Source organism: Mastigoproctus giganteus, chromosome 12 (assembly GCF_048544385.1).
Source record: "Mastigoproctus giganteus isolate SK-2022 chromosome 12, ASM4854438v1, whole genome shotgun sequence".
Lineage (NCBI taxonomy): Eukaryota > Metazoa > Arthropoda > Arachnida > Uropygi > Thelyphonidae > Mastigoproctus > Mastigoproctus giganteus.
Window position 1 is genome coordinate 621,657 of NC_143586.1, and position 13,335 is coordinate 634,991.

Here is a 13,335-nt window from a genome sequence, read left to right on the forward strand (position 1 = left end):
GTGTTGTATTGAAATTGGAAAATAAATGTTTCCAGACTGGGATGAACTATGTAATGATTAGAAAAATTGGAAAGCTCAGTTCTGAACCTTACATTTATTTTAAATTCTATTTTAGTACTGTTTCATTAGTTAATGAAATACAAGTTTGTTTATTTGCAGAGACAATTTATTGGTAGATTCTGGGTTCTGTGTACAGAATCACAAATGTACATAATTTAAGTTAATAAAGAACCTTATTATTATTAAATAAGATGAAAACAGTAATCGGAAAACTGCTGAAGAATATCCACTGAAACAGTATAACTAATATCGGCATTAAAAAAAAATAATCATGTGCGGTCTCTGTTGTCTTCCAAAACAAATTTTTAGAACTTTTCGCTTCAAACATAACTTCAGTGTCTTTCTTTCTTGAAAAGTATTGTGAAAGCAATGAAAGCACACAGTAAGCCACAAAGTACAGAGTCACTGCCAGCGTGATACAGGAAAATATATATATAATAATAATAATAATAATAAAATAATGCACACAACTGTTTCTTGGCATAAAAAACATGACTGAAAGAATTGCAACGGATTGTGCTTGAAAAACAAAAAGATCGTACTTCCTTTCTTCATTTCTTCCTTTCTTTCCTTGATTTTGTGTTAGTAGAGGCAATACACATTGAAATATGTATTGCATCTACTAACACAAAATTGAGGTAATTCATCCATTGGAAGCCACACTGGAAACGGAAAAATACTGGTGTAATGTACTCCGTTACAGTGTGGGTAGTGGAGAATGCTTTCTTTCTGCTTTAAAACGATGGAAATACTCGTCAGTATTCCATCTGGAAATAATGTCGAGTGGTGGAAAGACAGTAACAAAGGTATTTTATTCTGAGAAGTCCTATGCGGTAAAATCAAACAGGAAGTTACCCTTTATGTTACCAAAAGTAATTCTGCAAGACACCGAGTCTTACAAATACCTTAATCTCCGAATAAGAATAGCGGGTAGAAATAAAATAATTTTACAAACAAAGAAAACAAAGAAAAAAAAGAAAACAAAGTTGGCCTGTCAGTACAGCACATAAAGCATATATGCATCAATTTGTGTGTGTGCGTGTTTTTTTTTTTTCACTAATTAACATCAAAAGTTCATCGAAAATCTGTATCAAAAATCGTAAGTTCATCGAAAATCTGTATCGATATTCTGTAAAATAAAAAAAATTCTCGGGAGACTTCCTGTGTTTCAAATATAATATAAAACTTCTTTTTTTTTTTTAACCTATTTGAATTTGCTGGATGAATCCACTGCCATTGTTTTCTCTTTCTACTTGCAATCAACACTACATAAATGCGTAATGCAACCAACTTGAACAACATCCATCTTGAAACTGGGAATAAAAAAAGTGAGTCGCTGGTGATATCCAATGAAGTGTTAGAAGCACCCCCATCTAGTTTGAAACAATCTGACATTAGGAGTGCTATGTGTAGTTTGCTGTTTTGGAGGCATTCACGACACCAACTTATGCTTGTGCTTCAAGAGCTTGTCTAGTATAGCCCTTAGAATAAGCCGAATAAGATCTGAATTGTCTTTGCAATTCAGATAGTGCATTGTTCAGATAATGCATTATTTGTAGAGTACAACCTATCTTTCAGATTCTGCAAGTCCCAAATTTTTGGAACCTCAGCATCTGATGGAATTCACATTGTAGGATTACACACGACAGTTCAGATAAATGGTTTAACTGCTGCATACTCCCATAGGTTATTCCAGATTTTTCAGCTCGCACAATGTGAAAATTGACCCATAAATGCACACCTATATAATACGGAACAACACAGTATGAACCAACTTTATGCACTAACTACTCAGTTAATAAATGGCCCGTACATGTTCTTCCATAGCAACCTATGCAAATTATGCTGTTATATAGTTCTCTGATTTGTAAGGTTAGGGGTTAAGAAACAAACATTGTTGCACTGGGTCAAGTATGGTGTTAAAATTATTCTCTGCAATAACCAAAACAGGGAAGGCATAGGTAAAAGACCCGATGTATGATATTACAGATATTCACAACAAATTTAGAAAAAGAAATCGAAATGCAATCAAAAATTTCATTATTTGAATTTTTTTATTATTATTTTTTTTTATTTACTTCAATGGTATCTTTTTTTTTTTTTTTTAACACAAATAGGTTTTAGGATTGCTTCTGGTGGCCATACCACTTCCACCTTTTCTCTGAATTCAGAGGTGCTGCTAAGCCATTATTTACATCTTTCATAAATAACACACTTGGTATTGTAAATTATACAGATTATTTGTACAATTAAATAACTCTAATTTTAATGCAAAGATGTAAGTTTTCAAATATATGTAGAAGTTTGGATTATAAATACAGTCGAACTCATTTATAGTGAGCGTAGTTATGAGATTTTGGCTACTGTAAGCAAACAGGAAAAAGTTCATTTGAAATTATGTATTTTATCAGCAACATTTCATGATTAAACTGATTACAGCAGCTAAAAGCTTCACAGGTATAACAAGGATATCCATAGCCATTACAAGGAGCAGTGGCTGAACTGCCATACAAGGAACTAAAATCTAGTATTGCTTTTCCATTTATGACATTATCCCCTTATCTCTTTCACTCAGCCAATTGCAATTTGTAACCCTTTTAACAATTCTCAGAATCTCTTTTAGTGCAGTATGCTACAACAAAGAGCATAGATAGTTCTCGATTCAGTGATATAGCAGAAATCCAAAAAGACCCCGCATGACAGGGGTGTCGAAGGTCTACAAAGATCCTAATGGTTCACAGCACCTGGGGGGGGGATAGAAATTAGCCAACAAACTAACCAACCAATGAAAATTTTCTATATTGGCTTCAAATTCAGCTGAAATGAAGAACTGAGTGCAATTTCAAACCTTTGTGTGTGAATGTCTTTTTAAAACTTAAGAGAAACAGTTTAAAAAAAAAAAAAAAAAAACATTTTGCTTCTGTAATTTAGGCTTGTTGTGCTGCATTAAATTCGGTTTTTTTTTTTTTTTTTTTTTTTTTATCTTGAAATGGCAGGGGAGAATATAAAAATTGACAATCAGCAAAAAGTGAAAATTATTTGTGACTTAGAGAATGGAACATGCAATGCGTTCATTTCTGAACTCATGAATTTTGTCAACCATTTGGAAAAAAATCGCAAAAGCACTACTAGTGCTTTTGAAAAAAAAATCCTTGCAATAAAGTGATACTGGATAATGCTTTTTGAGTTGGTTTACACTGAAAAGAAATTAGTAGTTAGCATCAAATTACTATTAGTAGCCCTCTACTAAAACTACAAGCAGCAAAATTGGCTCATCAACTCGGATACACAGATTTTGTTTGCAATTACAGGTGGTGTAACAGATTCAAAAAAAAAAAATAATAATATTGTTCAGGGTAAGGTAAGTGGTGAATCTGGTGATGTAAACAAAGACGTGAGTAATGAGTAGATTGAAAATGAGTGGCCAAATATAAGAAAAGACTTCTGTGAAAGTGATATTATTAATGTTGATGATGCTGGTGTGGTTAACAGATTGTCCCCCTCCCATACAACCCACAAGTTTAAAGATGAAATGTGCACAGGCAAAAAATTAAGTAAAGAGAGACTGATTGTAATTTGTTCAAATACGAGTGGACATGAAAAAAAAAAAAAAGGAAACTCTTAGTATCCAACAATTCAAGTTGTTTTAAAAGCATTAGAAATCTACCATTAATATACTGAGCTAATAGAAGCCTATATGATATCATCCATTTTTGAAGAAGTGAGTAACTGGGACAAAGAACTGAGACAATTTTGGTGGTTTTAGACAATTGCTCATCTCATCTCATCTTTGCAATCTAACTGACATCAAACTCATATTTTTAATACCAAACTCAACTTCTGTTCTTCAATGGTTCAAGGTGTTCTTAGAAGCTTTAAATGCCATTTTATAAAACTTTTAATTTTGGAAACTATAGTATCCATTGAAGGAAAGGAAAAATTTGAAATTTTAATTCTTGATGCCATCCAATTCATAAGCAAGGCAAGACCATCAAAAATTTTTAATAAGGCAGGACTAAAGCCCACACAAGCCAATGAAGACACTTCACTGGCTTGCATGGAAAATGATGACATATTCCATGTGGTTGAAGAAACATAACTTAGATACTGGGCTGGCACGTGTGGACTATTATGAAACTGTGGAAAACAAACTTTTTAACTTCCAAAATGCCAACAGATGAGGTTGTACCAATATGAAGGTTTAAGAAAAAAGGTTTCAAAGATGACAGCAAGGAAAATGGTTGGAGTACTCAGTTAATGCAGTGTCAGGCACAGAGGCATAACTGTTCTAAAAACTCTTTCTTCGTTTTATGAAACCAGTGCCACCCATCCCAAATTTCGAGTTTATCGCAGTATTTTCTGAACATTGGAAGACGTCTTTAAAAAATAAATATGTACGTATTATATTAGAAACCTTCAGTCTGATCAATGATCGCCAATATGGATTCCGTCAGTGTCAATCCACTGGTGATATTCTGGCCTATGTTACCCATTTATGGACTAATTCAATGGAAAGGTTTGGTGAAACACAAGCAGTTGCTCTTGACATCTCAAAGGCTTTCAATTGTGTTTGGCATAAAGGTCTTCTAAACAAGCTTCCATGTTATGGTTTGCCAACTGTTTTTAGTAGTTGGTTATCCAGTTTTCTCTCTGATCGCTCACTGAGGGTGATGGTAGATGGCTCTCTGTCTTCTAACTTATCCACTAATGCCGGTGTCCCCCAAGGTTCAGTTCTTTCTCCCACTCTTTTCCTCTTGTATATTAATGACCTTCTTCCATTGACTGGAAATCCTATCCATAGTTTTGCCGATGATAGCAAATTGCGTTCCACTTTCCATTTTGAGAAACCTTATCCTGCTCAATCAGCTTCAACTTCTCGGAAATCTGCTACCAATTCCTTAAATGCCGATCTTCAGGTAATTCTCCAGTGGGGCAGAGACAACTTAGTCGATTTCAACCCTTCTAAAACTCAGTCTTGTCTTATATCTCGCAAACAGGATTCTTCTGCTCCTATGCTTATCTTTAGTGACACTCCAATTTCTAGGCAAAATGATATATATCTCTTTTGGGGATTACCCTGACTTCTAATTTCTCTTGGCACAAGCACATTACAAATATTGCTTCCTCTGCATCTAAAAAACTTGGTTTTCTCTTTCGCTCTCGGCGTTACTTTTCTTCCAAACTGCTGCTCACTCTGTATAAATTGCAAATCTGCCCAGCCATGGAATATTGTTCCCATATCTGGGGTGGTGCCCCCAAAACCTCTCTCAGGCTTCTTGATTCCATTCAGAAGATGGCAGTTAGGTTAATTAATGATTCATCTCTAACAGAGTCTCTCCACTCACTGTCTCATAGACGTACAGTTTCTGCTGCATGCCTCTTCCACAGATACTTCCATGGGCACTGTTCTTCTGAATTGGCTTCTATAATTCCCGCTCTCTCTTTCAAAACAGTCCGAACACGTGCAGCCACCAGCCAACATCCATTTACTGTCCAACTTCAAACTCACAGAACCAACTTTTCATCTTCCTTGTTTATTCATTCAACTGCCATTTTCTGGAACAACCTTCCTTCATACGTATTTCCTGAAAATTAGTCTACAGAAGTTCAAGTCCAATGTCAACAATTATCTTCTTTCATCTTCTCAATCTCCAACCCAAGCACGGTATAAGTACTATAGGTTCTATTACCTCTTGTGTTTGGGGTTTACATAAAAAAATATATATTAAGACTTTTTTTAATAATGAAATTATTTTTCTTGTGAATTATTGATGTAGTGTATAAATATATTGAATAAATTGTTAACCATGTAATCATGAGCTATGGTCATTCATTGATATTTTTAACCCTTTTTCATAAGTACATATATCTGTGTGCACGTGCGTGATAGCAGTGAGTAACAGCAAAAGTAACATATAGCTACAACAGATAATGGGTAATGGTAATAACAGGCAATTCTTCGGTCCCTTGGATCTCGTTATAATGGAGTTTAGTTTTAAAAAAAATTCCATTACTATTCTAAGACAATCAAAAAGCAAGAGGAATATTAATTTCACTGGTACAGCCAGTGAAATGAATATTCCTCTTGTATAGTTACAACAGATGTTGTAACTGTACAAGAGGAATATTGTATGTTGTAACTGTACCAATATGCAAAATATGCATATTGGTAAGCAGGCATGTATCAGATGACCACAGCCAGTTGCAGTCTACTTACACTTTTATTTACTAGATAATGACAGGAAAATGAATTACGTTAATGTTAAAGAACTGAAGTCTGCTATTCAAAGTTTTGAACGGCAGACTTCAGTTCTGCTGAACTTCAGCTGAGCAACTAACAAGAACAAAACAACTGTAAAGGAAAAGATAGCAAAGTGTGCGTTTTAGACTTAGATGGGAAAGTGAGAGTTTTAATTTCTTTCAATTGCTGTTTAATGTGTTTTTTTGTTCTTGCTATTATTATTGCATCTAAAAGGTTCCTTTGCAAATGAGCAAGCACCTCTTAACTTCAGAATGTTCATATATCTGTTCACACACAACTTTACTTCCAATCAATGGATTTTCATGCAATTTTATATTTGGCTCTTTTAGAAACATTTTTGAGACATTCTGAAATTGCTGTTTTCATATCTCTGGTTATGTTTAGTAGATTTTCATTAAATTTCATAATTCATCTTTTTTAGAATACTATGTATTGTTTGACATAAAAACTCAAAGGCATATGAAACAATGAAATATGTTACTGAGGCACCAATGATGATGATTTTTAATTTCAAATGAAGGTATTAGTTGAATAAAAAAAATTAGGAATATGTTCTGCACTTTGACACAGCGGAGTTTAAATTAAATTTAGTACCACTAAACTGTATCGGACTTACAAAGTTCATGAAAATATTATTTATTATTATAAGATAAATAAGCTCACCTGGAATGTCGTTTTTTCTTATTCCTTTTATATGGCATAGTCGGAGACCTAGACCTTGACCTTGAACAAGATCTGAGAAATATTTTAAAAAAATTATCACAACAGATGTTGTAACTAAAGTCAAATTGTCTTTCAATTTTAAACATTCAATCACATTAGTTATCTCATTCAATGGATTAGAACTGACAGCAAAAAAATAGAAATTTAAAATAAAATACAAAGTAGGATCGAAAAAGTTCCAGGGCAGAAACTGTTAAACATATCTCAACTTTAAATAAGAAAAACTATTTCATTCTGTAACTTAAAATTTATTGAATTTTTAACAGTAAATGGAATTTTGATTAAATTGAACAAAGGTATATTTTTATCTGCTGCTGATGGTAATTTCATATTGTCCTTTTTAGAACGTTGTTTTTTTTTTTTGAACAAAATTTTGCTCTTTTTTTGTTGTTGATGCATATGATAAAAATATTTATCAATAGTTAAGTATTTGAACAGTGAGCACTTCAAAGACAGACACAATATCATTAAGTATGACCTTAAGCTATCTCCTATTAAGAAGCATTATCCAAGCAAATCATCAAATATGAACTTAAGCATATCTCCTCAAGTTGGAACTTGAATAATTGCTGTATTAGCATTAGCATTAGTAGAGGCATTTGATGCAAGAAACCAAGCTTATGCAGCATCAGCCAAAGGGAAAAAAAAAAAAAAAAAAAACAATACAAACAAATAAATAAATAAAAAAATAACCACTTCCACTTCACCCCTCTGTTCATTCGAAATACTTGTGCAGCTGAGCCTTAAACTTATTTAGGCTATCAACTTCCACGACAAGGGATGGAAGTCTATTCCAGCAACCAACCACCCATTAGCTAAAGGCAAATTTCCTCACGTCTATCCTACATCTCTCTTTCCTCAATTTGAATTTATGCCCTCTCAGGTGATTATTCTGAGCAAGAGGAAGAATCCCATCAGCATTGAGCATGCTCAAACCATTCAAGGCTTTATACACCTCTATCAGATCACCTCGCCGGTGCATAGTCTCCAGACACTGTAATTTGCAAAACTTAAGCCTTTCTTCATAAGAGCATCACTTTGTTCCCTTCACTAATCTTGTTGCCCTTCTCTGTACTCGTTCCAGCATCTCTACATACTTCTTGAAATGAGACCTCCAGACCTGTATACAGTACTCTAGGAGTGGCCTGACCATTGCCTTATACAAGGGAATAATCACCTCCTTATCCCTGCTAGAAAAATTCCTATATATCATCGACAATACACCATGAGCTACTCTTGCAGCCCGTCTGCACTACTCAGAAAACTTCATATCTGCCTGCACAACCACCCCCAGGTCCCTTTCATTCTCTACCACTGTCAGTGTAGTACCACAGAGTTGATACGTTGCTCTGGGGTTGCTGTTTCCCATATGTAGTACTTTACATTTTTCAAAGTTAAACTTCATTGGCCACCTCTCAGCCCATCTGCTCAACCTTTCTAGATCCTGTTGCAGTAGCATAGTGTCAGTAGTATCCTTGACAACCCTGCCAACCTTCGTACCGTCTGCAAACTTGGACATTAAGCTTGATATACCATCATCAGTATCATTTATAAATACAGAAAACAATAATGGACCCAATATTGAACCCTGAGGGACTCCACTAATAACATTAGTTCATGATGAACAGTGTCCATTGATTACCGCTCTCTGTCTTCTCCCCCTCAACCACCCCTTTATCCATAGCAGCAATTTGCCTCCAATGCCACACTGCTCCAATTTGTGCAGCAGTCTTCCATGTGCAACAGTATCAAAAGCCTTTCTAAGATCCAAGTATATACAAAGGGTACTAGGAAAGTTTTGCAATATGATGCAACAATGAATCACAGGAAGCTGCTTGTTGCTGCATGTTGAGACATGTTCATACGTGCATAGTAGCCGCCGCGCCAAGTCGATGGGCTCAGTTATTCATTAGTAGTGAGAGTGGAAAGTGCTTGCGATGGCATCGTGGTCACGAAATGAGATAAGGACAGTTTTGCGGTATAATTTCGTGCGTGGTTTAACCATAGACCAGTGCTTAGAAGAAATGACTCTTCCACTAGATGATGATTGTCCACATCGTACAACGATATTCAGGTGGTATAGAGAATTCCAAAGGGGAATTTTCACTCTGGAGGATTCTGAGAGGCCGGGAAGGCCACGAACGTCAGTTACGGAGGAAAACGTTACTGCTGTGAGGAAAATGCTTGACGAAAACAGGCGAGTGACCTACCAACAGATAGAGGATACTTTGGGCCTAAATGCACCAGCAATTCGTTCGATTCTGCAAGATCATTTGCACGTGAAGAAACTTTGTTCTCTCTGGGTGCCGCATCAACTGACTGAAGAGCAGATGACACGACGTGTGACTTGGTGCCGGGAGATGTTAAAAAAGTTTGATAAGGGACAATCTCGGTATGTGAACAACATCGTGACAGGTGACGAGACTTGGCTGTACTATTACGATCTGCCGACCAAGGCTCAAAACAAAGTTTGGGTCTTTGATGATGACCACACACCCGTAATTGTCAGAAAATCCCGATCTGTAAAGAAGAAAATGATAGCTGTATTTTTCAAATCGAGTGTAATTGTGGAACGTGTCGTTTTGGACAAGCAGAAGACAGTCACAGCTAAGTGGTATACTGAACAATGCCTGCCTAAAGTCATTGGATCTATGAAGAAACTGCGGCCAAAGGCAAGAATGGACACCTGGTACCTCCATCACGATAATGCTCCAGCTGACCGCGCCAAAGCCTGCACCGAATATTTGACCACGACAGGACTGAAACTTCTCGAGCACCCTCCCTACACTCCAGATCTTGCTCCCTGCGACTTTGCACTGTTCCCGCATGTGAAAATGAAGCTAAAAGGGAGGCGGTTTCACAGTGATGAGGACTTTCTACGGGCTTGGGACAACAAGTGTGCTTTACTCACTAGTGAAACTTGGCAGAACTGGTTTAAAGATTGGTTTCGGAGGATGGAGAGGTGTATCGAATGTAGAGGAAATTACTTTGAAAAAATTAAATAAACAAAGCTGTATTGCAAAACTTTCCTAGTACCCTTTGTAATATCAACCCTGCATCCAGTTCTTTTTTGACAGCAACATAGTATCCAATCAAATTGGTCAGGCAAGACTTCCCCTTAACAAAACCATGCTGTGTCTGAGCTATAACTGACGTCTTGTCTAGATGATCCTGCAGTGCTTCTTTAACCAGTGCCTCCATTAATTTTCCAGGAACAGAAGTTAAACTAACAGGTCTATAATTACTTGTGTTGCCCTTTGATGCTCCTTTGTGAATTGGGGTCACATTTGCACATCTCCAGTCCATGGGTACTTCCCCTGAGTTCAAGGAAGCTCTCATAATTATGGCTAAGGGTTTGCTTACTTCCTTTGCTGCTTCCTTTAATATAACTGGATAGATCCAGGTGCCTTTCTCGTATTTATCTTCAACAATTTCTCCACTTTACTCTCAGTTATTACAAGATTCTCTAGATTACTGCCAGAGTTGAATACACCTCTGGCATTCCCTTCGCTGAATAACTCCTCATATGTGAATGTTGATGCAAAATATTCATTCAGTTTGTTAGCTACCTGAGCAGGATCATCAACAGTTAACCCATCGATATCAAGTGGACCAATCTGATTTATCCCCTTCCTTCTAGAGTTTACATAAGTAAAGAACTCTTTGCTGTTTTTCTTTGCATCTCTTGCCAAAGATTTCTCGTAATCTGCCTTCGCCTGCCTAATCTCCTTTGTAACTTGGTTATAGATCAACTTGTATCTACCATAGGCTTCTGTGTCACGTGTTAATATGTATGTATCCCATGCATTTTTCTTCTCTGCCATATGCCTCATTAGTTCATCTGACATCCATTTTGGCCTAAACCTTGAACAATATTTCTTAGTTGGTATGTAAAGCCTAGTAGCTTCCAAGATAAGTTCTTTGAATGCTTCCCATTTTGAATTTGCTGTTGGTAACATCATCAGTTGGTCCCATTGTAGAGAATTTAAATACTGTCTCAGTCCATCGTAGTTGCCTTTAGAAAAGCAATAACCCTTCCCTTTACCCCTAATGGTAGTTACCTCTTTGAGTAAATCCCACTTCAGCACAATGTGATCACTGCCACCTAGTGGTTCATTTACCTGCAGATTCTTAATGCATGAAGAATCACTACTGATAATCAAATCAAGAGTATTACTCCCTCTAGTTGCCTCCTGAACATGCTGATGTAGAAAACAATCATCCAATAAATCCACAAAAGCCTTGCTAGTGTGTGAGTAACCAGTCCCCAAATTCCAGTCAATATCTGGGAAATTAAAATCCCCCATTATAAGACACTCTGATTTATTGGCCCACTCTATTTCCCCGTACAGTTTCTTATTATACTCATCAGAGTCATTAGCCCTATAGCACACTCCTACTCTCAATTTTGATCTCCCAATGCTTATTCACACCAAACTGACTCTACACTGCACTGTCCAGCAATGTCGACTGGCTTCACTTCTTTGGATTTTATGTAGTTCTTAACTAATAGCATAACCCCTCCTCCCTTCCTATCCTGTCTATCCTTTCTGTAGACATTGTACTCCCCAAATTCCAGTTCTGTATTCCTTATATCTGTGACACCATGTCTCTGATTGTTGTTGTTGTTGTTGTTTTGGTTTTTAGGAGCATTAGCAACTAAGGCCATATTGCTCCGGGATATGCGGTGGTCATTCCCTGACCTTTCCGCATCCTCCATATTTGGTGGTGACGGGCTCGAACCCCGGTCTAATCAAGAAGCGTGTGCTACGCACTGCTGCTCCTTCCCACCTGGCTACGGAGGCGCCTCCATGTCTCTGAAATCCACACAATATCTGCCTTTGATGTTTTGAGCAATATCTCAAATTCATCAAATTTATTTACTAAACTCCTAGCATTGGTGTACATGCAAGTTTACATGCAACTGTTCTTTCTCTTAGCCACCCTAACACAACCCATGTGTTTATTTGTACACCAATGATTCCCAGCAGTCTCTGAAATATCCTGCATCTTATTTTCCAGGCTGCGGCTCATTCCAATAGAAGCAGTGCAAGAATCACTTTCACCTCTGCCAGTGGATACTGTTAATCTTTTAGTCCTTGTATCCCCCCAATCTAGCAGTTTTCCGACCCACCTAACACTGTCTCGATAGCATCAGCAAACATTCTTGCACCCTTTCTATTTAAGTGTATCCCATCCCTGTAGAAGCGGCGCCTCCATAGCCAGGTGGAAGGAGCCGCAGTGCATAGCACACGTTTCTTGATTAGACCGGGGTTCGAGCCCGTCACCACCAAATACGGACGATGCGGAAAGGTCAGGGAATGATCATCGCATATCCTGGAGCAATATGGCCTTAGTTGCTAATGCTCTCAAACAACAAACAAACAAACAATCCCTGCAGAAGCAGTCTCTCCTGTTAACAAGTACAGACCAGGCTGAAAAAATTTCTACCCCTTGAGCCTTGCACAATCTTTCCAGGGCCGAATTGATCGACAGGGCTCTCATCATATACTCCCTCCTATCGTGTCTGGGCAGAATTGCAGACATTTTCAAATTCAACCCTAATTCACTGCTTTCTTTCAACAGTGACCTGTACTTGTTAAGTAATTCCCCCGGTCTCCTACTCTTAATATCATTAGTGCCAACGTGTACAACTATATCACCTTTTGTGCCCTTAAAAGATGATATCCGCTCTAACGTCATCAACCTTTGCCCCTGGCAGACATACCCTGGTCCTGTTCCATCTATCCTTTTTACAAAGCATGGTTCCTGTTTCCCTGACAATAGAGTCTCCAACAACTACTAGTTCCTTTGGGACCAGCGCATTCTGCCTTGGGGGCTGCCACTGTGTTGCACAATGACCAAGTGCAAGCTCTGGCATTGGTGTGGGCAGCTGAGAGCTTGACGGGCCCCTCACTTTTAATCCTTCGAGAGCATCCACCCTGTCCTTCAAGCTCTCATATAGGCCCATAACAATGCTGAGTTGTCGCCTGATTTCCTTACACTCCTTGCATCGCGCACACACAGACATCCCCCATGGCAGTATCATGTCCCGTACCTGATTGCTCCACAAACATCGTCGCCTCATTTCCTTACACTCCTTGCATCGCGCACACACAGACATCCCCCATGGCAGTATCATGTCCCGTACCTGATTGCTCCACAAACATCAAGCAAGTAATGCATTTTAATAGGCTGTGATTCAGAGGGCAACTGCCCCCCCCTCTCAGTTCTCCCCTGAGCCACAGCACTCCCATTAGCTTGAGCCTTTTGCTTTGCTGCTCTGGTCA

At 37.7% G+C, this 13,335-nt stretch overlaps 1 protein-coding gene across 4 annotated transcripts in view; it reads right to left on the reverse strand.

Annotated features, from left to right (window-relative positions):
- The window catches only part of LOC150076627 (uncharacterized), a 404,400-nt gene that overhangs the window by 185,896 nt on the left and 205,169 nt on the right, over positions 1-13,335 (reverse strand). For all 4 annotated transcript variants that reach the window (XM_090386197.1, XM_090386196.1, XM_090386195.1 and 1 more), the window contains one exon: positions 6,986-7,057. In XM_090386197.1, the coding sequence (XP_090242323.1) occupies positions 6,986-7,057 (72 nt within the window). The remainder of the gene's footprint in view (positions 1-6,985; positions 7,058-13,335) is intronic.